The 27,370-nt window shown below is 43.2% G+C and overlaps 3 protein-coding genes across 6 annotated transcripts; 1 reads left to right on the top strand and 2 right to left on the bottom strand.

Annotated features, from left to right (window-relative positions):
* The first annotated feature begins 371 nt into the window (after positions 1-371).
* Positions 372-3,527, top strand: LOC136527240 (probable galacturonosyltransferase 3). Of its 2 annotated transcripts, none has more exons than XM_066519885.1 (8): positions 372-555; positions 724-788; positions 881-926; positions 1,017-1,163; positions 1,269-1,379; positions 1,523-1,857; positions 1,947-2,919; positions 3,039-3,527. In XM_066519885.1, exons 1-8 carry the CDS (start codon positions 424-426, stop codon positions 3,315-3,317), a joined length of 2,088 nt encoding a protein of 695 aa, XP_066375982.1. In that variant the 5' UTR covers positions 372-423; the 3' UTR covers positions 3,318-3,527. The 2 variants fall into 2 exon arrangements, with proteins under 2 accessions (XP_066375982.1, XP_066375984.1); XM_066519887.1 differs by having other exon boundaries at positions 423-555; positions 1,017-1,101.
* Positions 3,528-5,706: 2,179 nt separating this feature from the next.
* On the bottom strand, positions 5,707-14,739 carry LOC136527927 (probable U3 small nucleolar RNA-associated protein 7). 3 transcript variants are annotated; one of them, XM_066520792.1, is made up of 9 exons: positions 14,529-14,664; positions 14,227-14,449; positions 13,545-13,613; positions 13,314-13,403; positions 11,958-12,090; positions 11,504-11,622; positions 8,337-8,404; positions 7,696-7,744; positions 5,707-6,938 (listed from the first exon to the last, which is right to left on the bottom strand). In XM_066520792.1, exons 2-9 carry the CDS (start codon positions 14,299-14,301, stop codon positions 5,919-5,921), a joined length of 1,623 nt encoding a protein of 540 aa, XP_066376889.1. In that variant the 5' UTR covers positions 14,302-14,449; positions 14,529-14,664; the 3' UTR covers positions 5,707-5,918. The 3 variants fall into 3 exon arrangements, with proteins under 3 accessions (XP_066376889.1, XP_066376887.1, XP_066376888.1); XM_066520791.1 differs by having other exon boundaries at positions 6,072-6,343; positions 6,426-6,938; positions 14,227-14,739; XM_066520790.1 differs by having other exon boundaries at positions 14,227-14,739.
* Positions 14,740-15,120: 381 nt separating this feature from the next.
* On the bottom strand, positions 15,121-19,467 carry LOC136527928 (catalase isozyme 1). Its single transcript, XM_066520793.1, has 8 exons — positions 19,256-19,467; positions 19,012-19,108; positions 17,816-18,093; positions 16,282-17,058; positions 16,067-16,156; positions 15,835-15,902; positions 15,646-15,739; positions 15,121-15,525 (listed from the first exon to the last, which is right to left on the bottom strand). Exons 1-8 carry the CDS (start codon positions 19,268-19,270, stop codon positions 15,466-15,468), a joined length of 1,479 nt encoding a protein of 492 aa, XP_066376890.1. The 5' UTR covers positions 19,271-19,467; the 3' UTR covers positions 15,121-15,465.
* Between the last annotated feature and the right edge of the window lie 7,903 nt (positions 19,468-27,370).

Below are 27,370 nucleotides of genomic sequence, written 5' to 3'. Positions count from 1 at the left end.
ATGTAACACAATCATTGTTGTTCCGAATCACACCGTGTTTATCTAACCCTCACCATTCCACCCTCGCCTAGGCATTGCCTCATCTCTCTTTCCTTGCACCCAACTCCTCTAAGATAAGAAGGAAATTCTCTGTCCAAATCAAAGTCATTGCCGTGCTCACTCGTTTAGCACATCATCACTCTTTTAGCACGGGTGAACGTGGCATTTTTATATAGGCCTGAGGAAGTGTATTCCCGACAAACGTGCCCTCCATTCCCGTTAACCGTTATGGCCAGAAAATAAATCAAAAAAAAAAGAAAATGAAAAGATTCGTTATTCTTCCAGCTACCTACACCCAGCTCTCGTCCCCCAAAATCCATCTCTCCCTAAATATTTTTTTAATTAAAAAAAAAAATCCACATCCCATCACTCCACTCCCCGTCCATGGCGTCCTCCTCCTCCTCCGCCTCGTCGGCGGCGGCCGCGGCCGCGTATCCCAGAACCACGCTCCCACTGCGGCGGCGCCCGGGCCTGCTGGCCCTCCTCCTCCTCCTCCTCTGCTTCCTCTCCTTCCAGGTCTGTACCCACCCCGTCGCCGCCCCCCCCCCCCCCCCCCCCCCCCCCCCCCCCCCCCCCCCCCCCCACTATTCACTGCAATGGCGAAATGTTAGGTTCATCGCGTTCCAACCCTCGGAGCCAGGGTTCCTTCCTTTTCTCATTGCTCCCGCTGCTCCTCCTCCGCAGGTCGTGGTCCATGTGCCCGCCGCCAGATCAGCGGTGTCGCAGTGGCTCTTCTCGGGTCACCGAGCGTAAGAACCCACCGCCATCCTTCCTTCCTCATTACTACGCGATTCGGTAAAGGATCTGACTTTGGTGTTGCGGTGTGATTTTGGACTGTCAGCGACCGCGGGACTCGCGAGAACTGCCCTGGCTGCAGCAAGTTACAGGTCACTCTTTATTTATCTGAATCAGGATACGTGATTGCACTGTGTTGCTTCTCTCGCCACGCTAATGTTCGCACGGTGAATGGTTAGCAGGATGTGGATAAAACTGAAAAGACGATTGCTTACACCGACCAGCATGGCCGGATCAAGCTGTTCAAAGTCACCGCCAGAGAATTCGGTTCGTCCTCTATCTGGGAGAACCCTTGGTTGCCCAGAGATAGCCAGCCGGTAGCCAGAACAGTATGTTCTGAAAAAAAATTATCTGTGTTGTTTGTGGGGACAAGTTGGTAGGTTGTTCTATTTTGTTTGTAGCTCTAATGGGTGTTTCTTCTGCTGTTGCGCCAGCAAGTGGCTGCCAGGGATCATCTACACGCCAGTGAATCAGAAACCACCAATCTTTCAAGAGCTGAAACTCTGGTGACTACAATTGTCGATCCGATTAAATTAAGGCGACAGGTCAATTCTGTCCTCCCTCCGTTGTAGTGACTATGAAATACAGTGCAATGGTTACTTGTGTTTTGAGATTTTTTGTTTGGCTTACTATGTGATGTGTTAATCCTGCCTATCTGAGTGTTGGTGTGCCGCTATTGCTCCCGCAGGTATTTCGACGCAGAAGAAAGGAGCGGAGGGTTCAGGAGCTGCTTCAGATGGATAAGAAGGCTGAACTTGAGATGCGAAATGCAGCAATAAATAGCTCGATGAACTTTAATAATAAAATTAGAGGCAGCTACAACATATGGAGGCAGGAGTTCCGCTTTATTAATACAGATTCAACACTAAGGCTCATCAAAGATCAGATAATAATGGCCAAGCTATATGCCACTATTGCACTCTCCCAGAAGGAACCAGGCATGTATGCCTTGCTCATGAAGTGCATAAAAGAAAGCCAAACAGCTATCGGGGATGCACTTATTGACAGTGAACTCGATTCTAGGTACTTCATTTCACTTCTGAAGATTAGTAATCAGTTTGGCTCTTTGCCACTTTGGTGTTAAAGAGACTTATGACCCCTTATTTCTGCAGTGCCTTAGAGAGAGCAAAAGCAATGGGGCATGTGCTATCTTCGGCTAGAGATGTTCTGTACAGCTCGGGTGAGGTGTCAAGAAAATTGCGTGTTATGTTGCAGTCAACGGAACTAAATATCGATGCAGTGAAGAAACAGAACTCATTTCTGGTTCAGCATGCTGCAAAGACAGTACCCATGCCCTTGCACTGCCTACATATGCAGCTGACAACCGATTATTATTTTCGTGATGATGTGACCAAGGAACATTTTGATGATGATGCTTTGAAGGCGGAACAATATAAAGAAAAGCTTGAGGATCGGTCACTCTATCACTATGCTATATTTTCTGATAATGTGCTTGCAGCCTCAGTAGTTGTCAGATCAACTGTGACAAATGCCAATGAACCAGAGAAGCACGTGTTCCACATTGTCACTGATAGACTTAATTTTGCAGCCATGAAGATGTGGTTCATTACTCATCCTCCTCAACTGGCAACTGTTCATGTGGAGAACATAGACAATTTCAAATGGCTCAATTCGTCATACTGTTCTGTTCTTCGGCAACTGGAGTCAGCTCGCCTCAAAGAATATTACTTCAAAGCACACGATCCATCATCACTCTCGGATGGAAACGAGAATCTGAAATACAGGAACCCAAAATATCTGTCCATGCTCAACCATTTGAGATTCTACATGCCAGAAATTCACCCGAAGCTTGAGAAGATACTGTTTCTTGATGATGATGTTGTTGTACAGAAGGATTTGACACCCCTTTGGGATATTGATCTTAAAGGGATGGTAAATGGCGCTGTGGAAACCTGTAAAGAGAGTTTCCATCGCTTTGACACTTATCTCAACTTCTCACACCCAAAGATATCAGAGAATTTCGATCCACATGCTTGTGGGTGGGCTTTCGGAATGAACATGTTTGACCTCAAGGAGTGGAAGAAGCGAAATATCACTGGAATATACCATTATTGGCAAGATTTGGTAAGTAGTGGCATAAGAAATATACTGCTGATTGCATTGTCTTGTTGCATTTTGCCCATCATTTAGTGAACCTGTAATGAATTTTGTTGTTTCACTTACTAAGAGAAGACCTGTTGCAGAATGAGGATCGTAAGCTGTGGAAGCTGGGTACATTGCCTCCAGGTTTAATTACTTTCTACAACCTGACATACCCGTTGAATCGTACTTGGCATGTCTTGGGCCTGGGCTATGATCCAGCTGTTGACATTGCTGAGATCGATAATGCTGCAGTAGTTCATTACAATGGGAATTATAAGCCCTGGCTTGACCTTGCCATTTCCAAGTACAAGCCATACTGGTCCAAGTATGTAGATGTTGACAACTCGCATGTTGAGCATTGCTATGAGGGCAAACAATGACATGTAAATTTCATCCAGTTTTGTTTTTCATTTCAGAGCATAAGTTATTCCCTACGAGGGTGTTAGGCAGAGTAGTGGTGTATTTAGCATAGTTAAGTCTTCATAATCTTGTCATTATGCTTCATAGTTATCTAGCTATTATATGAACTGGTGCATAAGGTGATTTATAATTATACCTGACAACAAAGTAGATATTGTTTTGTTTACTTTAGAACTTGCTGTACCTTGAATGAATTGGCCAAAAAGATAAAGAAGTTCAACGTCCTGTGCTATGGTATGAACACTATTATAATGGAGTACCGAATACTGATGCTTAAGATTGAATGGCGAAAGAAATGATAGTAAAACAAAGTTTCAATCTCAGAGCTGTGCCAAAGGCCTAGAACAAACGGTAATCATACCCTCAGGGCGTCCGTCCTTTTCCGGATCTCCCGCGCCGCGCACCCTCGCCCGCGCCGCCCGAGCCTCGCGCTGTGCGCCTTCCACCGTGGCCGCGGTCCGTGTACCTGTCGACCGTGGGTGACCTCGAGCTCCACGCCGGCGTCGAGCTCTGTGTCAACGAGCCTTCATTGGAGGGTAGCAAGTAGATAAGCACATGTTATAGTCGTATCTTTCATGCGTTTTAGATGTATGTTGCATATGTTTCATCTGAATGTTTCAAAAGTATATCTGATGTTGTATAGGTTGCAATGGCTATACACATATGTTGCAAGTGTGTTTCAAATGTTTCAGCTGTTTTAAACATATGTTGCAATTGTTTTTATCTGAATGTTGCAATGGCTATACACTAATACACGTATGTTGCAAGTATATGTTTCAAATGTTTCAACTATTTCAAACGTATATTACAAGTGTTTTATCTAGATTTGCATATGTTGCATTGGCTATACACGTATGTTGCAAGTGTATATTTCAAATGTTTCAGCTGTTTCAAACGTATGTTGCAAGTGTTTTATCTGTATGTTGCATATGTTAAGTGGCCATACATATATGTTGCAAGCGTATGCTTGTAAATGTTTCGTCTGTTTCAGATGTGTGCTGCAGCAAATGCTTTATGGCCTCGTTCGCGTGCCCTTAAACCCGGTTTGATTCGCTTCTTTTTTCATCCGGAACAGTGTTTTTCTCTCACAAATTCCTCCAGATTCATCCATGGAGGAATTTGGAGAAGTCTGGAGGAATATGTGAGAGAAAAACACTGTTCCGGATGAAAAAAGAAGTGGATCAAGCGTTGCAAGTGTTGCATGACCAGGTGGGTGCAGCCGGAGGTGGTCCCCTTCGGCGCAGCGGTCCCCGCGTGCGCGCAGGAAGCGAAGCGGCCCCACATATGCATGCATAGGCGCATGCGTACAACAGCAGCAGACGGGGTCAGGCTGGCAGGAGCGCGTGGACAAGTGCGGCAGCAGCGTGCCAGCAGTGGGCAGGAGGTGTATGCATGCCCTGTGGGGCTCGCCCAGGCAAAGTGGGAGGTGGAGGCGTGGTGCACGCGCCCCTTCCGTTGGCTGCATGCATCCAGTCCAAGGAAGGGCGTCGCCTGCGCCGTTTCCTGCCACATGCAGGGGGTGCATATCTAGCGCATGGGGAGGCAGTAGGCACGGGCGTCGGACAGAGACGCCGCATTCAGACATCTGGGCGCTAGTCTTTCCCTAGAACAAAAGGGCACTGTTAGGGATGAGTTTACCGGATGTCTCCGAAGAGACAGGGATGATGTTGATCCTACCCAACCATAGATGGCACCAAAAGTGGTTTTGCTAATGACATAGTGCCTCTGTATAGTGTGTTATCATTTCTCTTTCGTACAAGATTGGCTTCTGAAAAAACATGCGTTTTCCTTTTTAAGTATTTCATTGTATGACACCATTGGAACATCTATCTCAAAACGTAACTAATGCGAGCCCTGAAATTAAAGACATGGAGTCCAGGATAGCTCCTGTGTTGTCGTAGGCACTCCTCTAAAGAGACATTCCCTTTTATCAGCGAACAATACTTTCAGCCATAACTTTTCAGCAAAACGAACGAGACCATTATCATGACTTTCTCATTAATTGTTTAGCTTACTAGATCAATTTTTCACCAGGGTGCAGCTTAAATTTTCATACCTACAAGACAAGCATATCCCCCTCTAATTTGTTCTAGCTTCGTTACTGATGGCACTGATAGTCGCAACTAATAGGACGACTTGATAACATTGACTGCAATTTTGTACAAGCAGTGCCTTTCCCACATGGATACCGTAGATAAATCAAGGCTAAAGCGTAATGGACAGTAGCGAATGAGTGCTTCTGGTTCAAAGTCCTGATTCTTTGGTACTTGACCACAAAGAGTGCCATAGATGATCCACAATAAACCTAGGAATTATCTACTTCGTCTGAATGAAAAAAGCAATAAACTCTACGAGAACCAAAGAGTAGTATATTAAAAAAAAAATCAGCTGACACGGCCATGCTCACGGGAATACCAACAGTTCAGAACAAAATTTCAGCACATTCTTCTGTGCATCATATCCTCACGCGGGAATTTTACATACTGGACAGCTAAATCATAAAGGCTCACTAGCCATGCATAACAAACCAATTTGAAATCCCTACTCTGTGTTAACGACGATTATGATTGTGGTTTCTTGGCAAACCGCTGCAAGGCTTTTGGGAGTTCGACCTCTTCGCCTATCCGCTGCTTCTTGTCAGGTCGTCCATCGATCTTATCGGATTGCTCCAGGAAGGGCCTCTTGGCTTTGAAAACATCCTCCTCTTTCTTCTTGGCCCGCTTGCTCGGTTTGCTCCTACCCTTGGTCTTCTTCTTGCGCTCAATGTTCTTGGCGGCCTCAATGGCATCTTCCATCTCTTCCTCAGTCTCCTTGGTCTTCTTCTCTTTCTTCTTTGGAGCTCTTACAGTGGCTATCATGTTTGGGTTGAGCATGATAGTCTCCGGTGGGAGTTTATCAAGGAGAGCATGCACCTCCTTCTCACGATTCTGCTTGGTAGTTTCCATGGGGTTGTCAATAAAGGTATCAAAGTTCGGCTCACCAGATCCTGGAACAAGGATGGAAGAAAAGCCCATTGAGTGCCCAATCCCCAGAATATCTTCATAGGGGCGGAACAAAACCTTCCCAACCTGATAGCCCTTCATTATTTTGTGCTTCATGTAAAGCTTATAATCATGCCCACCAAAATCCCTATATATCTCTACCTGAGATCCATTGCTGCAGGCTAACAGCCCCTTCTGGCTAAAATCCAAGGACTGAGCACGCACCGGGTAAGAATGCACAATCTCATACTTCCTCAGGTCCCAGATCTTTATCTTCCTGTCAACACCTGCTGTTGCCATAAGATTGCCGCCCCTATCAAATGCAACAGCAGTCACCGGGCCATGATGACACAGCATGGTAACAAGGGGTTTCACACTGGTTGGTTTCCACATGGTAACTTTGCCACCAGCATGCCCAAGGCCGATGACAGCATTGTAAGGATTGGCCCGCATAACATCGGTACGGCCCAGACCTGTCCTATAATTTGCAACCATTTCACCAGTGCTCACATCTTGGTAGTGGAGCTGCCCAAAGCTGTTTATTGATGCCAAGAGGAATTGCTTAGACAGAAATTGGAGTTTCAATGCTTTTCCATGTTCCTGCCAACATAGAAGCGATCACACTCACAAAAGAAAACATCTTCACTGAGTTTAGGATGATAACACGTCTATGCATTGAGGGCAGGTTGAGACTGATACACATCTCTCAAAATCTATGTTGCTAAACTGTTACAGTGCTCATCAGCGCACAATATTATATTCCAAAGAAATTCTGTCTAATAAGTTCATTTGAAGGCCCATGGGATTTAAAAGGAAAAAAAAAGAAGGTACTGAATTGATTAAGTGACAGATGATCTCCTGGATGCAGGGCATTTGATGACTGAACTGTGAAGTACTCCCTCCATTCCAAATTGTAAGTCCTTCTGGCTTTTCTAGATACATAGCTTTCACAACGATCTAGATATAATGTATATCTAGGTATGTAGTAAAATCTATGTATATAGAAAAGCTAAAACGACTTACAATTTGGAACGGAGGGAATATGTGCTAATTGTATAAAGTACGCAAACTTTTATTTTCAATATGGCAGGAAAATTATCCAACGGAACTGTAAGGTATGTGTTCTTGGAAAATACCGATGTCATTGAGACTCAGTCACATGTAGCTGAGATCCACTTTCAGTTTGACATACAGTGCAGATTTCATGAATGCAAATAAGGGAATATGATTCTATTATCGAATATTTTCTTCTATAATTTTCCTATAAGCATGTGAAAACAACATTTGAACAGTAATATCATAACAGAAATATCCACAACTCCTATATTCACCAAAAAGATATTGCCATCATGCTTACCTTCAGACAGTGAATTTCTGTACCATGTCGATTATAGATGTAGGGGTACCTGTTTGAAAAATGTTTCATGAGTAACTATGGACTGTTAATAGTAGACAGGAAACAGAGACCAACAGCAATAATCAACTGCCTAGAACAGTAAAGCATCAACTAAAAGCATATACAATTTTGCTTGATCTAACCTAGTACAAACATATCAAATTGTAGAATAATTCAATGGCTCAGTAAAGCAATGATGAACAATTCAGACAAGCAATCCAGATCAGTCAGAGCTCAGACCACAAATGGCAATTCTCAGCTGCTCCTACCTCACATAATCAAGATTCAGATTATGTACAAGAAGTTCAATGAGCTGCCAAAAATAGGCTTATTGTTCACAAAAATGAATGTTGCATGAAATAATATGACTTCAGGATATTTCTATGAGGAACATGCAGCAACCATTTGAAAATAATTTCATGACCTGGTTGATCAACAGATTTCACAACAATTTGGTATATGTTTTGAGACCCTGAACAGCAATTTCTGTGAATTTTAATATTCCTTTATTTCATATTTTTCAGGCCAACAGTTAATACATGTTAAATATTTCATGAGCAATGATGTCATAGTACACAGTTCCAGCAAGGTAAAAAAATTACTTTTTTTGAGCGACTGCATACAACTGCTCATTGTGTAAGAATGTCACATCACGAACAGTTTCCCTCACCTAAAGAAATAAAAACCAAATCAGATAAAATGTATTATCCACGAAGCACATCAAAAAGAAATAACAGATGCTTATTGCGATTATTAAAACTGGGAGAGTGGCCAAAAATGGGTGATGCTGGAAAAAATTCGACAGAAATTGAAAGATACATCAGCATTAGAGCACGGCCACTGAAAATTGTTCAAAATAATGGAGGTCATCTTAGTAAACATGGACCATAAACACAAAGGAAAAGACAGGAATATCCTCCTACTGTTCTTAGAAAATGACAAGCCTGGACTACAATAATCAAACTTGGTTCACATGTAGCTGCCACCATTCAAAGCATATGAAATGGAAAAAATTATCAGTATAAGTTACTAATTGCATAATGTAGATTTTGCATCTTGATATCTGTTTAAAGTTGCCACGTGTTTTTTTACAAAGTGTGTTCATGCTACCCTAACAGACATGATCGAATAACTTGGAGCTTGCTAAGCTTGACCAACATAATTTTTGTAACCAAACCCTTGATTAACATATGACTCAGCTTCCATATCCGCCCATTCCCCTCCCTCTCCCTCCTCCCAGAGGTGCCACCGTCGAGGGATATTTGGAGATCAATGGGATGAAAAGAAACCCACACACTAATGACGCACCTCTAGGTCGGTGACATCCCAGCCCCATCTGTACGAACAAGGTTCCAAAGGGCACTAGGCAGGCACCAGGCCGCTGCCTAGCACCTAGGGTAACTAAGTGGAAATGAAAAGGAATTAAGCATTTTTTTTTTCTTTTTGCCGGGATGTGCTTGAGTGCATAACTACATCACAGATTTAGCCCATCCTTGATAACAATAGACCCAGCAGGCCAGCAATAGTATCCCTTGGCCCAGAAAACATGAGTAACCCAAGCCCATCCTATTCTCCTCCCATCTCTCGCACACACACATCGCCCTCCGGTGCTGCACCTCTTTCCTCTTCCCAGAGCCACACGCTTGCACCACACTGCCAGCCACTTGCATACTGTAAGGTCTTGCATCACCGACCACAGGTGGCCTGGCCTCGTGATAGCATGCACCAGGGAAGGCATGCATGGGGTGGGGGTAGGCTGTGCTGTGCTGGCCGCGACATAAGAAGCTCAAGCTTGAGATTCCTCTCACAGTTCGTAGCGATGCAAGAAGATGCGACCGCGACGACTGCAGCGCAAGAACTTTGGCAGTTGGCACATGAGTAGCCCAAGCCTCTCTCTTCCCCTAATCTACCTGCCTGCATTTCTGTGCTACCACATTTCTTATTTCGCGCACTCCCGCTTGCCCACCTGTGCTCGTGCTAGCCTGCCATGCTCCCGATTTTCCCCGTTTCCATGCAACTTTACCTGCTAGGGTGCATTTAATCAGACACCTGGGGCCTAGGTGATGCACCAGGGTTCTGCCTTGCATTTAAGCACGCCTAGGTGAGTGCTTAATCTGTTTTTCCGAATACTGTGTGCAAGTTAGGCCAGCATGTCTGGTTTTGACATGTAGAGGATGGCACAAAGAAGTTCCGACAAATTTGAGTAACTTCCAAGATCTTTGATCTGGTTGCAACCATCTCTCAAGTTCTTATGTATATGCCGCCTTGGTACAATTTACTCCAATGCCATCTTCCGCATTATTCATCAATGAGGATAGCATAAAAAGTAGCCATTTCTAGCATAATTTTATCTTTCACTCCTATATCACTCATTATGATTTTAGCCTTCTCTACACTTACAGAAAACAAGTCCAGTCTAGCAGAATTACGATTTTTTTTCATAAATAATACTATTTTAATGAATATTTGTAGAACTGGGTGCTACTTTTATGAAATTGCAAAACTAGCAGCCTGTCAGCAGTGCAAAGGACAATACGCGGCAGCCAACTAGTCGTTCAAGTCAGCCTGTCGGCCTAGAGCAGACTCCTATCGGCAATCCATGGGCCGGCAGTCAGCCTGGAGCAGACTCCTATCGACAATCCATGTGCCGACAGCACCTATTGGCTCTCTAGTTGCCTACATGTTATGTAAATTCCGTTTCCCTTTACTTATGTCTTCTCTTATTGATCCAAAATAAAGGACCTAAGGACCTCCAAAAATCATGTAATTTTCCAAATAGATGATAAAAATCAAGCACAATACATTTTACTAAGATCTGGCATTATAAGTTTTGTAGTTTTGAAATTAAAATTCTTCCCAAAATGCTACATGCATTCAATTTCCCTTTCATTCTGTCTTCTCCTATAGATCAAAATAAAGGACCTAGGGGGCCTCCAAAAATCATGTAATTTTCTAAATAGACGATAAAAAAAAATCAAACAACATCCATTTTTTCTAAGATATGGCATCATACCATTTGTAGTTTTGAATTAAAATCTCTTCCTGAAATCCTATATTTGAGTTTTTTGTTAAAATGTTTGGCTCTAAAATGGTTTCCAAAAATACAAGAAAAATAACCCAAATCAAAGGTTTAAAAAATTAGTATTTTGTCATTCAATTTCCCAATATGTGTTCAGGTAAAATCCAAAGTTCCTTAACAAAACAAATGCTTGGCAGATGCTAAATTAAATGACAAAGTTCCATAACAAAGCACGTATGCTACAAAATTACATGACAAAATACTAATTACCTTCTGGGAATAGCTATGATACCAGATCCAAGAAAAATGGATTCTGCTTGATTTTTATTATCCAATTAAAAAATTTACATGATTTTTAGAGATCCCAAGGTTTTGAATCGACAAGAAAAAAATAAAGGAAGAGATCTAATCAGCAATTAGGATGCAGATAAGTCTTATCGGCAATTGTAGGGCCGACAAGTCCTCCACCAGGCCGATAGCTGACGTAGTGACGTGGAGTCTTCTTATCGGCAATTGGAAGGCCGATATGCACGAATCAGCCTATGAAGGGCTGATAACTCACCTGTTGGCTGCCCAAAAGCTGACATGCCACTAGATCTACAATTTTTAGAATTTACTATCTAGTTTTGCAATTTTCTATTAAAATAATATTATTTTAAACAATCGCAAAATTAGAACATGGCATAAACAAGGGTATGTGAAATAAACCCATGTGGAGGGAAATGCTTCAATAGTAAAAAAAGAACTTACCTCAAACTCCTTCATAAGATCCATATGCAACATATCCATCATTGCAAGGTGGCCTTTTTGTCCGCCTACTAGCATGTAGCGGCCATTTGATGTGTATCCTATATTATAAGGACCGAGTACTGCACAATACAAGGGTCAGTCAGACCCCCTAGTAGCCAGTAATCGTATATTCAGAAAAGTTAATAGTAAGGTAGGCTAATAAAATTGAATATGCAGATTTCTGGATCAATCAAAATTGGCACTGGACATGCATGTGGGATTCAGTAGTGTCATGCATAAAACTATAAATATCAACAAAAAAGGGCAATTTTTGAGACATTTTAGACTCTAAAGGATCATATAGAATCAACAAGGTTGTTATTATCAAACAGTTAACGGCTGGTTTAGGTAAGAGCGACAGACAAGTTATGTTGACAGAAATTCTTAGAACACTAACATTGACTAAAAGATTTACCAGGTAAGATCATATCAAATGGTTTTCTTGAACTCAAAAGATCCACCTCTGTCAATATATCCTCTTGTGAAATTCTATATGTCTTCTCCAAATGATCAGGCTCTAAAATACCTCCATCATTAGGCATAAGCCACTGCAAAATGGAGTAACAGAAATCAGACAAGGACAAATATTTGAAATTAACAACAGCTTTTTTTCCTCAAATGGGCAGGAGAGCTGCATGTTATTTCATTAAAGAAGAAAATTAACAACAGCTAATTAGAGAGTATAACCATCAAGAACGAAGGTCATGAGCAAAGTGAATCAAACTAAGAAATTTAAAAGATCAACATATTTAAGTTATGCAAGAGAGCCCCTCATGCTGTCTTCAAAAAGGTACGCATGCCATTTCACAAATTGCTACTTCATATCTACTCCATTCCAAATTATAAGACATTTTGGCATTTCTAGATACATAGCTTTTGCTAAGCACTTAGATATACACTATGTCTAAAAAGGGCGTACCCAGTGCAGAGAGCTCCCGCTCTATGCAGGGTCTGGGGAAGGGTGTTAGTGGCAAGCCTTACCCTCGCCTGTGCAATGCGAGGAGACCGCGACTCGAACCTGGGACCTTCCGGTCACAGACGGTAAGACTCTACCGCTTACACCAGGCCCACCCTTCATATACACTATGTATAAAGACATATAAAATAAATGTATCTAGAAAAGCCAAAATGTCTTATAATTTGGAACGGAGGGAGTAAAATATTTATCTAGATTGATAGGACTAGATTGGCATTACTAGCTTTATTAGGAACACTACTTTCATAACGTATATCTCTATTTAAGATAATATACTTTTATAGATATTGGTAGTCAAAGTGTTGTATTAGAAACCGCGTCGATGTCCAAGTTCTGTTCAGAGGAAGAGCTAGGAGCTAATCTAAGATAACAAAGCTCTGCTCCAAAGCAAGTCTTTTCAGCTCAGCAATAGTACTCTTAGCAAGACAATATGAACAAAAAGATATATATATATATATATACATACAGATCTTCCTGAGGCTGTCCTTTTTGCCAGTAATGTTTCAGGCTTTCAGCGACTCATATAATGCTTAAAATGCTAACTCCGTATGTGTGCGAATACTCACTTTGTCAGTTCATCCAAACTGGATTCCCTTGAAGTCAAAACAGCTAAACATCAATTGTGGGGTACAATAGCATACATATACAATACCAACCACAGGTTTTTAATACCAGATTATCTTGTTCCACCCACATAATGTTCACCTAAGATTTCTAGTGAGAGTGAGACAGACACCAATTGCATATTTTGCAATCCAAATCCACAACAAGGCATGCAATGAAAAGAGAGGTGACCTTTTCGGCCTTTGCAGCAGCTTTTGCAGATTGGCCATATAGCTTCTCTTTTACACTGAGCTGCCCTTTCAACTTCTTGTCCCGCAGCGCCTACAAAGCCATTCCAAAACCAAACTAGTCAATGTGCAGTTTCAAGAGAAAATGACAGTAGCATAACTGGCCAGCATATTCATCCTAAATTAGAATGATTAACACTTGCAGCTTGTTTGCAAGAGCATAATAATGGATTACCTTCAAGTCAGCACCCTGCCCCCGCGAATACTTGGCCACCTCCATCTCCAGCTCGTGCTGAGCGTTTTGCTACGGCATCGATGCAGTGGATGATAAGAAGACACAGGGGTGGACCCAGTAAAGGGCATGTGTGTACACATGTACACCCGATAGTTTTTGCAAATCAATCCAAGTTAGTAGGCATAATACATGCATATTATGTGGTGGATACAGAAACAAGGTAAGGAGGGCTAAATAATAGAAGGCTGGGAAATCTTACTAGCCATACACTAGTAGATACAATATAATAGATACAATAACAAAGAACACATCTTATATGTTTGATACATAAAATTATGTCTTGTTTTTCTAATAGCAATTTGTAAGTTCAGAGAGCTCATAACCGAGCCTGAGGTCTCATGTTCATTGAAGAATTTCTCCTAAATCCATCCACGTGTACATGATTCAATCTATCATAAACAAATGTGTTGTGGACATAAAGGTCTACCAATCTTTTGTAGGGACATGGATCAAAATCTGCATGGTTTAGAAGTTGCAGAGGCTCAAATGCGGCTAAAAACACTGTACATTTATAACAAATTCAGAGTTCAATGTTCAGCCCGAGGGTGCCTACATACGGCAGCTGTTTAAGAGATCAAAATCTATATCTATAACTGCGTAATAAGAGTCAAAAGCTACTTACGGCAGCAGGCAGCAGGGGCGGGGCAGCGGGCCGCGCGGGGGCGGCGGGCGGATCCTGCCGGGTGCCGGCCGCCATGGAGAGGAGAAAAAGCTGGAGACCAGACGCGCGGCTGCCGATTGGGGTGGGAACGCGCGGTCGCAGAGGCTGGACTGCCGGAGGCGGAGTAGCAGAGAGGAGCGACGGGATGGCTACCAGTCGGGGCGCGAACGGAGCAGCGAGGAGCCTATACGAATAGTATGTTAGGGTTTGGGCGCACGGCTTCGCCCAGCAGGAAGGGAAGACCAAGTGGAGGGCGTAGTAACTGGTGGTGCTCGTCGCCGGCGAAGGTGCCGAAGTAGGGCGGCGGCGACGGCAGGCCCAGTCGTCAGTGGGTGGGAGGTTGTGCTTGCGCGCACGCTTGTTGGAAGTAGGGTTGCAGCTAGGATGCCCGCCCGCAAAAAAGGCCCGCTGGACAACTGCAAGCCGCCTGTTTGTCTGATGCGGGTTGAGGCAGGTCATCTCTCTTTGGAAATTGGGATTTTTTTTTCCTATATTAAATCATATACTAGGTTTTTACTGTATGATTCCTATACAATGCTTATACAATGCTTATAAAAATTCTAACTTCCAGTATGATTCTTTTACAATGCTTATAAAATCCTATCAAATTAAACTAACTTCCAGTAAAATTCCTATATGATTCTTTCTGCGTTCCAAGAGACCCTTTACTCCTTGCCGCTTCTCTTCTGCCTGTGCTTTTTCTGAATTCTGTTCAAAGAGACCCTTGAGATGGGGATGTGCTTTTCTGGGTGCAACCACCACACAAGAACTGTTCCTTCACTTCCCTTCCTTCTAGACGAACGTGATCAATCAGAGATGCTCTCTCCTAGTAAATAAACTGTCAAAAACATACCGTCACCGCTCATCACTGTTTCTTATATAGACAAGCGAGCACACAGACACAGCAGGGTTAAAAGTATTACAGGCGACAAAAAACAACGCCACCGTAAACTACATCGTTTGCTACCGTTGCCCACCACATTGACACATTCTTCTTTATCATTATACGCCTTTCCAGAAGAGAATAGTGTCCACCAAAAGTTCCAGGACATATAACCACCACCGATCATCAGCATACGTAGGACGCGCACATCCCTGTTTATTCAATTATATAGGTGTAACAGCCATTCTCAACATCACAAGCTCCATGTTGTGTTGCATCCTCAGCCACCGGGGCCAGCTTTTTCTCCCTTGTCAATCTTACATGTTTGGCTTCAGGTTCAGCCTAGATGCCAGCTTCTGGCCAAGGGAGGCGTCACACTGCAGCGCATAGATAATATGTTTTAAGTACCAAGATAAAACATACGAATGTCTACATGGTTAGCAATCGCCCAAGTGGCCACTGAGCATTTTACAACAAACAAGCAACAAAATGAATACCTGAGACCAGTAGGAGATCCAAATGGTATGGTGTTCATGGGTAACGCGAGGGTCTGACAGTGCGTCAACCCATCGCTGGATGAACCGGTCTTGCCTGTCAAGAGATACCAAAACACTTGGATTAGGCAAACAGTAGCTTAAAGTCTTTCTATGCCTCTAAACCAATCATCCTGAGGTGTGGGGGCAAACCTGGCAGGGTCAAAGGATCGATATCTCTCGCCAGCCTGCTTGAAGTTGTTCTCCTTCTGGATGATGCACTGCAGATTTCAACAGCACAAGCCAGGTTCTCAGAATCAAGAAAAATTCCAACAATGATTCACCTTCGCCATTATATAGTACAACGATGTAGCCACAAGCCCACCATAGTATAATATTGTAACATAAAGGCACTGTTAGAATTTAAACACACTACAATACACACCTTCTCGCGGCAGCCTGTTAGTACACGTGGAGGAATAGGGACCTTCTCAGCATGACGGGCAGGATCAAACCTTGAAGGGAAGTAGTTCACCTAAAAAGCAGAGAAAATAGATATAAGTGCTAGGGAACTCCCACATGTTACTTATGTCAATAGGTAAGATGCATCCTAACACACCTGCATGCAAAAGGAGAAAAGAACTCCAAAGAACATAGTACCTCTTCATCCCTGTGCATGAAGTTCATGAACCCTTCATGGTGGTTGTTGTGGTGGGCACATTTTGGTGCATTCACAGGAAGCATCAGATAGTTTGGCCCAAGGCGGTGCCTCTGGGTATCAGCATAGGAGAAGATTCTTGTCTGGAGCAGCTTATCATCAGAATAGTGGATTCCAGGGACAATAATCGCTGGGCAGAAAGCAATTTGTTCATTCTCTGCAAAGAAGTTATCAATGTTCTTGTTCAGGACCATCCGTCCAACAGGTTGCAGCGGGATGATATCCTCAGGCCAAGTCTTGGTGACATCGAGCGGGTCAAAGTCAAACTTATCCTCATGCTCAAGATCAATAGTCTGGATGTAGAGCTTCCATTCAGGGTAATTCCCAGCTGCGATGGAATCATATAGATCCTTTGTTGCATGGCTGTGGCAAGTGCCTCCAACAGTGACAGCTTCATCATCAAGCAAGCATTTCACGCCACAAGTAGGCTTCCAATGGAATTTCACAAGGTGAGGCTTTCCATCCCTGTTGATCAAGGTGTAGGTATTGACACCAAAGCCCTCCATGTGCCTGTAGTTGAGTGGGATGCCAACATCATCGAAGAGGAAGGTGAACATGTGTAGGCTCTCTGGGTGGTGAGAGAAGAAATCTACTATTCTCCAGTTCTCCTGCAAATTGGTCTTTGGGTTTGGCTTGAAAGCATGGACCATGTCTGGGAATTTCATCCCATCTCGTATGAAAAACACAGGCATGTTGTTACCCACAAGGTCAAAGTTACCCTGAAAAAGGCATGGAGAAAATCATAAGATACTATCCCTTTGGATATCAATATAAAGTGTTCTAAAAATGGGGTCACTAAGGCATCAACAAAAGTAAAAAAAAAAGTAAACAAACAGCACAGCAATCTGTAGGTGAAACTGGACAGAGATGGATTCAGTTATGAAATATCTTTGATTATACTGTTTCTGCTGAGAATCTTTGACTATCCATGTGCACATTATGGAGGCACAGAGTAATGTTCTTTTAAGCAAAAGACACTTATATCTGTGTCACAAATGGGTAACCAGAATTTAATTTCATATAAAAGAAGTTCATCATGGCAAGGTAAAAGGTCAACTTAAACAGGAGGAGGTAGCTTTCAATCAACTACAACAACAACAACAACATAGCCTTTAATGGTAGCTTTCAATCAACTAAAGGAAAAAAAAGAAAGATGCAGTTCATTCCAATGAGTAAAAGAACTTAGAGCTATCATTTCATCTGAATAACAGCTCATGCCAAGGACATCATCTACATGGCTAAAGTACACATCAAGTTACTTAGCAATAGTTGAAATCAGCTAAACATTTGATATTACTTTCTTTGACGAATGCATACATCATACAGACAGAAAAAAAAATATACTTGCCAAGATGTGCCATATAACTCACAACAGTCCTAAAAAGAATGTTTCTTTTCAAGACATAACAGAAAATAGAACAGTTAAGATGTATATCTTTTCCCCTTAGGAGGCGAGTTAAAATTTATCCTCAGTACCTCTCTGGTGTAGAACTTGACAGCAAAACCACGTGGATCCCTCAAGGTCTCAGGGCTTCCACGCTCATGCACAACCGTAGAGAACCGGACAATGACAGGAGTCTGGACCCCAGGGGCCCGGAGAAAATCAGCACATGTAAGGTGAGAGACATCATGAGTGACCTCAAAGAAACCCTTGGCACTGGCTCCCCGTGCATGCACAACACGTTCAGGGATACGTTCCCTGTCGAACTGAGCAAGCTTTTCAGTTAGATGATAATCCTCAAGGAGGATGGGTCCTGCCAAAGGAGAACACATCGTGTGAAAGTGTAAATCAGCGATTGCACCAGAACAGAAAGTGAAGCAGGTAGACAATAAAATAAACTCCTAAAACAGAAGGCTTCTCATTATTCTGACATCACTGATAGAAACATATTGGTTACAGATAGGTGTACGTATCCTGTTCCTGTAATTGATGGACACTTTTTGCGACAATGACATTCAGAAGAACCAAACTGGATTTGCAATCACTTTCAAAGTTTTGCCATACATGCTGAGGAGAGAAAATCCAAGGGTTATGCTTTCTGGTAGTGATTCAGCACTAGCCCAGGCGTCAAAAGTAAATATACCGCACCACACACCAGTAATAATAATCAACTGTGATTACCCTGCCTCGACTTTACTACCCTACAACTGCCCCTCACCGATTGATGCATTTCGTATTGGAAAGGTACTTTCTTTCCCTTAAGCAACTTAATGGTATGACAGCGATTGATAAAAATATCAGGACAAAAGTTTCACCTTACAGCTGATCCAAGGAATAAGACCTTTGGGCAGCACAGGAACAATAAGCAAGTCTCAAATTCATCGACGAAATTATTTGACAGATGAATCAATCCGTATATATAGAGCAGCAAAATTATTCACTGGAAATCAACCGAAAGCACATCAAGCCGCAAGCTTTGAGCGAATTGGAGGTCAACTGCTACAGCCAAGCTTCCACAGTGCAATACTGGTGCATGGATCATTACTTACAGAAAAAAAAAAATACTGGTGCGGGGATCACAGCAGCTAGCAACCAAAGAACGACTAATTCCCCATGGCAAGGCTAACACAGATCACGTATCGAATGAATCTCACAAAAATCAACATATATGCTACAGGATCGTGTAAGGGAAAAGGAAAGGAGTAATGGAGGCAGCAGAGCAGAGTCTGACCTCGCTGTCCGACGGTGAGAGCGGAGTTGTTGTTCCAGACGGGGGCGCCGGAGTTGGTGGTCCAGAAGCTGGAGTTGCTCCCGCTAGACGGGCGGTGCTGCAAGAAGGGAGAATCCCCAAGTCAGATGAGCGAGCGCATCAATCAAGGGCGGAAGGAAACAAGATGCGAAATTGATTTGAGGATCTAATAAGTAGGGCAGAATCGGTGAAGAAAGGACTCGAAATCGAAACAAAGAAACAGCACCTTGTACGGATCCATGGCTGCCGGTGGGATCGCGTCGAGCAGGCAGGTGGGCGGAAGGGATTGGAGGAGCAGACGCCTCTAGACTAAGGGGAGAAGGAGAAGGCCAGAAGGGGAAGAAAACAACGTCGGTTCGGTTGGCGACAAGGACGAGGAGTAGGAAGCCGCCTTTTCTAAGCAAAGCCAGCAAGGCGAGGATAGCCGGAAAATAATGGAGGGAGGGAGGATGGGCACGGGAAGAAAACTAGGTGCAAACTGTATTGCCTCCGTGCATATATGTCATGAATGATTGTCACGTAACCAAATAACACGATCCAACCACGTAGACGGAAAAGCAGCAGAGGTGGGAGGCTGGGCACGGGACGGGACGGCAGGGTGGTGGTTTCGTGCTCTCCGATATCCATTGCTCTCCACCTCCACGTGGACTTCTTGTTTTCTTGTTTCAGCCCGTCGGCGAGGGTGGCCCACTTGCAGCTGCAGAGATGAACAGAACAGAGAGAACACACCCACTTTGTGTAGTAGTACGTGATTACCAATTTACCACAAACTCTTTTTCTAGACAAAATCTTAGCTACTGCTGGAGCTAAAAAAAATTCTTTGCTACTACATAGTTTATCCTTCAGTCAATCCCTCGCTCTCATCATAAAGGGATGTGTATGGTTTAGAGATAAGAAAGATGTGATGGATCCATTTTAGGATTTTTACCATAAAATGAACCTATGTCTCTCTTTGGTTGAGGGAAAAGGGATATGTATTTTTTTGGTTGGAGGGATAAGAAGGGATTACATGCTGTTTGGTTGAGGGAATAGGGATGTGTATTTTTTTTTTTTTGTTGGAGGGATAAGAAGGGATTGCATGGATAACAATTTTTGGTTCATTTGCCACCGTATGTGGACCCTAGCTATTAGTCTCCTCCTAATCTTCTCCCTCCTGTCTGGGCTTTGCCCATGTGCACCCGGCCTTTGCCCATTCATGGCGCTCGTATGGTGGGGCTCGTTTGCATCGCCCAACACTTGTCCCTTTGCGCGGCCCACATAGATGCGCCGCTAGGAGCCAGCCTATACCTCTCCATCTGTGTCACTCTGCTCTATCTGGCTCCCACCTATCCGTGTCATGCCCACCGACATCATCGTCTGGCCCTTGCTCGGCTGGCCCCACCTTGTCTACCTAATCAATGTGGCCCTCGCCAATTCGCACCGCTTGGATTGGCTATCACCCTTCCGTGCCATGGCTTTCGAAACCCTGTCCACCTTACCCCCCCCCCCCATAGTCGCACGCCATGACCATTGGCATCCCATCCACCCGACCCCTACCCAGTCGTGTGCCATGGCCACTGGCATCCTATCCACCCGACCCCTACCCAGCCACGTGCCATGGCCGCCGGCACCCAATCCTCGTCCAGCCACGCAAGGACGAGCTCAACAAGAGAATGCACATGGCATGATAGAGGACGAGCTCCTCTGCTCTTTTTGGAGGGATGGGGTTGCCCTACATATATGAGAAATATTATGTGGTGGGATGACTCTCCCCTATTGTCTCCCAAACAAGCACCACAAAAATTAGAACCATCCCACTCCATCTCACATTGTCACTACCTAATGGCCTAGGGAGTTCCAAAACAAATTAAAATGTATGGCGTGATTATCGAACAAATCTCGTTAGTTGAGTAACAAATTGTACGACATGTTGCAAAAACATATGAATATGTTTCGTAGTGTTCCCTAGAAAACAAACTTATTTTCTTTCGCTATAAATTATAGAGAATAAAGGACTACTAGTGAAAAGATGAATACCACAAATTGGATGGTTCTATTGAATCTCGTGGGCTATTAAGGGGTCGTTTGCAATGTTCCTTAAAGCAGTTTCTATGTAAGCACCACTTGTCCTTAGCCAAATAGCAAAAAACAAATTGTATAGATTCTGACAGTGATGAGACAAGAATCATTTCTTCATTTACACTAGAAGTGAGGGGCTAAAAAAACTTGCTCCTTTATTGCTCCATATATTTAATCCCACCATAATCATTTTTCACCAGCTCTCACACCAAAAATACTCTATTAGAGAATCAGGGAACTGAAGCTAAGAGTCTATTCATTTGGTAGAGCACCTTCTTGTGGCAGAACCACCCAAATTATGCTAGCCCACGTGTTACCGTCATTGTCCTGAAGACCTCTGACTGCTGTACACGAAAGCCAAATAATCCGGTAGTCCGTCGGGTGTCCTCGGGGAACTCCGAATCATCCACATTTTACAACTCATATAGGATCAACAATGGAGTTACCACAACATTACAACATTGATACAAAAAATTCATACATCAGAGTTGCGAAAGATTTACAACATTAGATTATAAAACATGTTATGTACCTTTAAGTAACACTTGAGTTCCAAAATGTTGAGTAGAACTACGGAAGTAACTTAAGTGAAATACCAAAGATAGAAGGGACAACTAGATCATGCCGAGCCTACCGACATGACATTGATTAGCAGCACAACCTGCAATAGGGGTTAACAAACCCTAAGTACTTAAGGGTACTCAACAAGACTTACCCATATAAAAGAAAAAAGACTCCAAGGGTATGAAAGCTTAAGGGAAGGTCTAAAGCAAGAGTAACTTTTGTAGAAAAGCTTACTACGAGTGAATCCTTACTTTCAATATTTTGGCGGTGTATTAAATCCATATCAATATCCAGTTTGCACCTGATCTAAATCAATCACTTCTTTAAACATCTCAACTTATTTCTTCTCATATCCATAAGTAACCATGTTCCATTGATGTACTACGATGCAGAGCAGTGATCAAGTTTCTTACTATCTAGGAGAGACGGCGATTCGAATCAATGTACATCCAGCTGGAGTAAACCTTAACCAACACGATATATGCAGGTCCTAGACCTACATATATCAACCATTCCCTCGGATCCTCCAAAACATGAACGGGTTCGCGCCACCCAAGAGCACAGTACTCCACCACCCTACCCTATTCCAGTAGGGTGGGTACATGCTACTCTCGCCATCTCTCCACTCCTAGTGTGCAGTTGTCCTTTCGCATAATGGAATAGCCGAGGTACTCAGGCTTACCGAGGGCATGCAGTTAAGTACTTTCAATCCTGATCAGCAAGTCTACAATCGGAATGGTCCTTAATCAACATAGGCGAAGCACTACATCAAGACTTCATTCTTGATGCAAGCTAACACCTGCCTGGTCTCATATTAACCATGTCTCATGTTCCATTAATTTATTTCTGAGAAAAGAAAATATTAGTTCGAATGATGAACTCATCATCCAACTTCTAGAAGCTAAGTAGTGCTAAGCATCTCTAGCCAATAACTACTAAAGGGCAACAAGGAAAGTATTGAAATATCAAGGTAGGCATGCAGCAATTGGTACTCCAACCAATTCCTATATCACTTAATGCACATATTATAGGACTCGAATTATAAAAGTATTTATAAATACAAGGAACGGTTTGGATGCTCTGGGGCTTGCCTGCGTTGCAGAGAATGTTAGAATCTACAGAAGGATCACCGAAGTCGAACTTGACATCAACATCACTGGTGGACGAACCTCTCCAACACTTGATCAACACAAATCTTCTCACTCACGAATGCACTACACGTAAACGAATGATACATGCTTTAGCATGATGGAATGCATGACATGATGCATCCAAGGTAAAGCTAAGCAAGACTTTATAAGCTACATCAACACATACCTTCTAGTTATTACAAAAAGATATATTTACTTAGATGATTAAGACCTAGACATGGAAAAACATACGTAGTTTAATCATTTTACCCAAGAGGTTGTATCTAAGAAGCAATCAAGATCACATACATGCATTCACCAAAGAAAGGCTTAATTAACTAAAAAGCATTTTTAGTGTTCATTAACTCAAGTTGATTATGATCATAACAAGATAGTAATTACTTTGCCATGAACAGCAGGGCTGAATGTGTTTCATGGTCTACAATCAAATCCACAATTACACCCAAGTATTATTATGATTTATGCTAATCATTTTAATATTTATTAACTAATTAACTAAGCATATAATTAAGGATATAATTAAACATCATCAAATTAATTCCAAACTTTTTGTATAGGTTGATAGTAGCATAAAACAGTTAGACAAAAAGTTTCACAACTAAATGATATTTATTTTATCCTACAAAATTCATGGAATAAGCATTTATTAATTAAAAGGGATAATTTTTAAACATCTAAAAACTATTGATTTCAAATGGTTTCATATTTTTCCTACATAGAGCACATCATGAAGAGGCTACACAAAAAGTTTCATTATTCTATAACACTTATAAAATTAGTTATGAAATTCACAATTTTAGTCAAAAACAGAAAAAGCAAAAAGCAAAATTCTGTATCATACTGTTCATATGAGTAACTGTCTGTGCAGTTAGCCCCCTGGAAAAGCTTCTATTTGAAGCGCAAGTCCCTGGTCGCGTATAGGAGCAGAGGAGGCGCACGGCGAAGCTCGGTTCCGGTCGGTTGGGACAATTACCGGCGACTAGAGGAGGTTCTAGAGCAATCTAGGGCCCGTGCGCACCCTTTGGTGTCCACGGCTTGCCCCGCAATTGCCCGAGGAGGCGTGGCCACGCGGACAGTGGCACCGGCTGCACAGAACACGGCGGCACGGTGGCGGACATGACGCTCCGACGGTACGCTGGACAATATAGGGTTTGGGAGGTCACGGTGGATCTCACCATGACTTTCTCGGTGACCCAGGGGAAGCAGAGGCGAACCCAAGCTGCGCTGCCGTCTACGCAGTGGATGACGGCGGCGTGAACTGAGCAGCGGACTCGCGTTCCGGCGCGTCCTGTGTTCCAAACAAGAAACGGCCGAGCCAATGAGCATCACGGAGACACAAGGAAACTAAAATGACAATATATAGGGCGGGATATGCTCGGTAGGAGCCTGGCCACGGTGAGGGGCACGCGGCGGCCATGGCGGACCGACGCGAGGAAGAACGGCGAGCGCGGCGGATTTTGGCAGCGAGGGGCGACGCGAGTGGGCTCAGGCGATACGCAAGGATGATACGATGCTGCGGCCGCGAGCAATTGGATGGAGGTGCAACGGCGGTGGCTAATTTTGCCGTCGAGCGGAGCTCTGCCGACGGCGAACAGAGAGAGAAAAGGACAGAGGCGGCGACAGCGCGGTTATTTAACGGCGAGGATGAGCCAGAATAGAGTGCGGGCACCTTCTGGAGCGAGCCACGCGGGCGGCCGCACGTCCAAACGCGAGAGGTGGCACGGAGTTGTCCAAACGGTGCACGGCGGTGAGGGAGACAGGCGAGCTGCTGCTGGTTCTACTGTAGCTGACTGAACCCTCCTCTTCCCTTCTCTTTTTCTCTGGATTAGGCTCAGCAACGTGATCCACTCCTTTAAACAAAGTTCATCCTTCTCTGATCTTCGTCTTTGCTTCAAGGACCTACATCTAAAACTAGCTGGTTTGGAGGTTTTTAAATTTTTAAAAACATGAATATGAAACTATGAACTGCATTCAGTTTCAGCAAAATCAGTTTTAATTAGCAAACTCTGGGAATTAATTAGTGAACAATCATTAATCAAACATCACAACCAATTACATATTATCAAAGTTCAAACATACCACCAATCAATGAAGCAAGAATTGCCCAACTTTTATTTTTGAAAATTCCTTTTATAAATTCCTAAAAATTGAACTCCGAGACTGATTTTCAGGGACGAGCAAAAATGGCTTGAATTCAACCTTTGAGCTCAAATTTAAACATGTTTGACTTGAAAACATTTCAGCACTTTGCTTCTATTTCACAGAGCACATTTTGAACAACCAAGTTTATTTTAGAAAAAAAATATTTGTTTAAAGAATTTCACATAAATTCACAAAGTTCCTTAGTTGATATTATTGATAGCATTTCAAACACACGTATACTTTACATATGAACCAAAATGCATTATGATTAATGCATCCAAAGCATGTTTGATACAATGCTTGATGATTATGCATAATGATGATCATGGTTAAGTTTTTAATTGCTTCTTAACATCTAGGATGTTACACTTCTCCTGATTCTCTACATCATGAAGTTATTATCCGAGAGAAGTGATTCTTCTAGATTCTCTAAGATGATTATTTATGAGAAGTGAATTAGAAGAAGCTACTTTTGTGAGTTCCTAGACTCATCCTAACTCATTTTAATTAAAGAACCATTTCATGGAACCGGCACAAAACCACTTCTCTATAAAATTTGATAGAACTTCTCATAACTACTCCTTTTAACACGCTAGGAATTCCTGGCCTCTGGTGTCGGCATTGTTCATTTTCTATTTTTTTATTCTTATTTTTCTTTTTTTCTTTTTTTCTTGAATTCGTTTCCCCTTCCAAAACCAGCGTAGGGTAGCGCGTCCATCGTATTAGTGTATTTAGTTTGCAAGTTATTTGAGATTTGAGAGCTCTGTTAAACACATACTCCTACGTGTTTACGTATATATACGAGATAGAGTTGCTAGCTAGGACGACACTACATTTTGTAGGTACGGTTGACGCGGTATGCTCATACATGCTTTGTAATTCGTACGTGACGTGTACGTACTACAGTACGTGGTGAAATGCAGAGCACGGGCGACGCGGCGACGATATGCAAAACGGTAATGCTACTGGACGTCCAGAAGTCCGGACACCTCGCTACTTACTGCCGCATGCGTTGCTCGTCTAAAAAAACAAAATCAACTCTTGCATGTCTCGCTCTGCTCTCACCCTTACCCTTATGTGTTCCTTATCTCCAGCCGCAGCGCACCAACGCCGGCGTCCTTTCCCGCGGGGAGCCGCCAATGCTCACAGATCTGGCAGCCCTCTCCCCCACCTCGGTGAAATCTATGGAGCAGGAGCGAGATCTATAGAGACGGCGTTGTGGTGTTGCAGGGGAGTGGGCAGCTCTCCTCTACCCCGGCGCTGCGCCCTCTCCCACCCCGGTGACTGAGCTCCCCCACACACTGGCAGTCATGGCGCTCCTCGCCCCCATCCCCACCGTCGCTGCCGAGCCAAGTCTGGTACTGGTGGCGCTGGTGGCGGTGGTGCTCGTGAGCCATCGCTTGCAGCCAGCTCTGACCCAATGGCTGAATCGACTGGCCCAAGCTTCTTCTCCCCTATGTTGCAAATGTATGTTTCAGGTGTTTCAATCGTTTAAAAGGTATGCTGCTATTATTTCTTATGGATGTTGTAAAACTAGATCAGCGAAACAGCATGTCGGTGTGGAAGAGGATGGGGGCGAGTCATCGGAACAACGTGGACAGCGAATCTAAGACGAACGGTTTGGATGCAAGCGTGAAAAATGGAGATGGCAACGCTAGCACTGCTGTATGCATAAGCCACGAGCGCAAGCGGACAGCTAGCCCACATGCAGAGTACGGTGCATGTGGATCGCTTCTTTTTGAATTGAGGCTGTGTTTAGTTCGTGAAATTTAGAAATTTAGCTACTGCAGCACTTTCGTTTTTATTTGGCAATTAGTATTCAATCATGGACTAATTAGGCTCAAAACGTTCGTCTCGCGATTTCCAACCAATCTGTGCAATTAGTTTTTTTTCATCTATATTTAATGCTCTATGCACATATCGCAAGATTCGATGTGATGGCTAGCGTAGCACTTTTTGGAAAATTTTTAGGGACACCGGAGAGTCGGTGACGCTACCGAGGCCATGCATGAAGGGGCGTGCTTGAGACCGGTCGTTCGGACCTTACCCTACGCCGGCGGCAGCGCGCGCAATAAAATTTCCCGCGCAGGTAGCGCGCGCTTGAGCGGACTGGGTGGATGAGGTGGGAGGACGCAATAGGTTGATGAGGTGGGCCCTACGTGACGAACCGTAGTCAAAACATATATTATCACGTTTTAAAAAAAATGTCATAACTGCTAAATCAAATATACAAATTAAATTCTGATTACATCATCGGATTTCTTGCAATAAATCCTTCAAAATAAGATTCCACATGAATATATTTAGATAAAATTTATTAACGAATATTTATCGTATAAAGATAAAACATTTTTCTTTTATTAAGCAGAGACAATATTCTAGGTTCAGAGAACAATGTTCCGGCTTTGTGAGAAAAATATTTTTGG

The sequence above is a fragment of the Miscanthus floridulus genome, chromosome 19 (genome assembly GCF_019320115.1).
Source record: "Miscanthus floridulus cultivar M001 chromosome 19, ASM1932011v1, whole genome shotgun sequence".
NCBI classification, from domain to species: domain Eukaryota; kingdom Viridiplantae; phylum Streptophyta; class Magnoliopsida; order Poales; family Poaceae; genus Miscanthus; species Miscanthus floridulus.
This window is presented reverse-complemented; position numbering and strand designations above follow the sequence as displayed.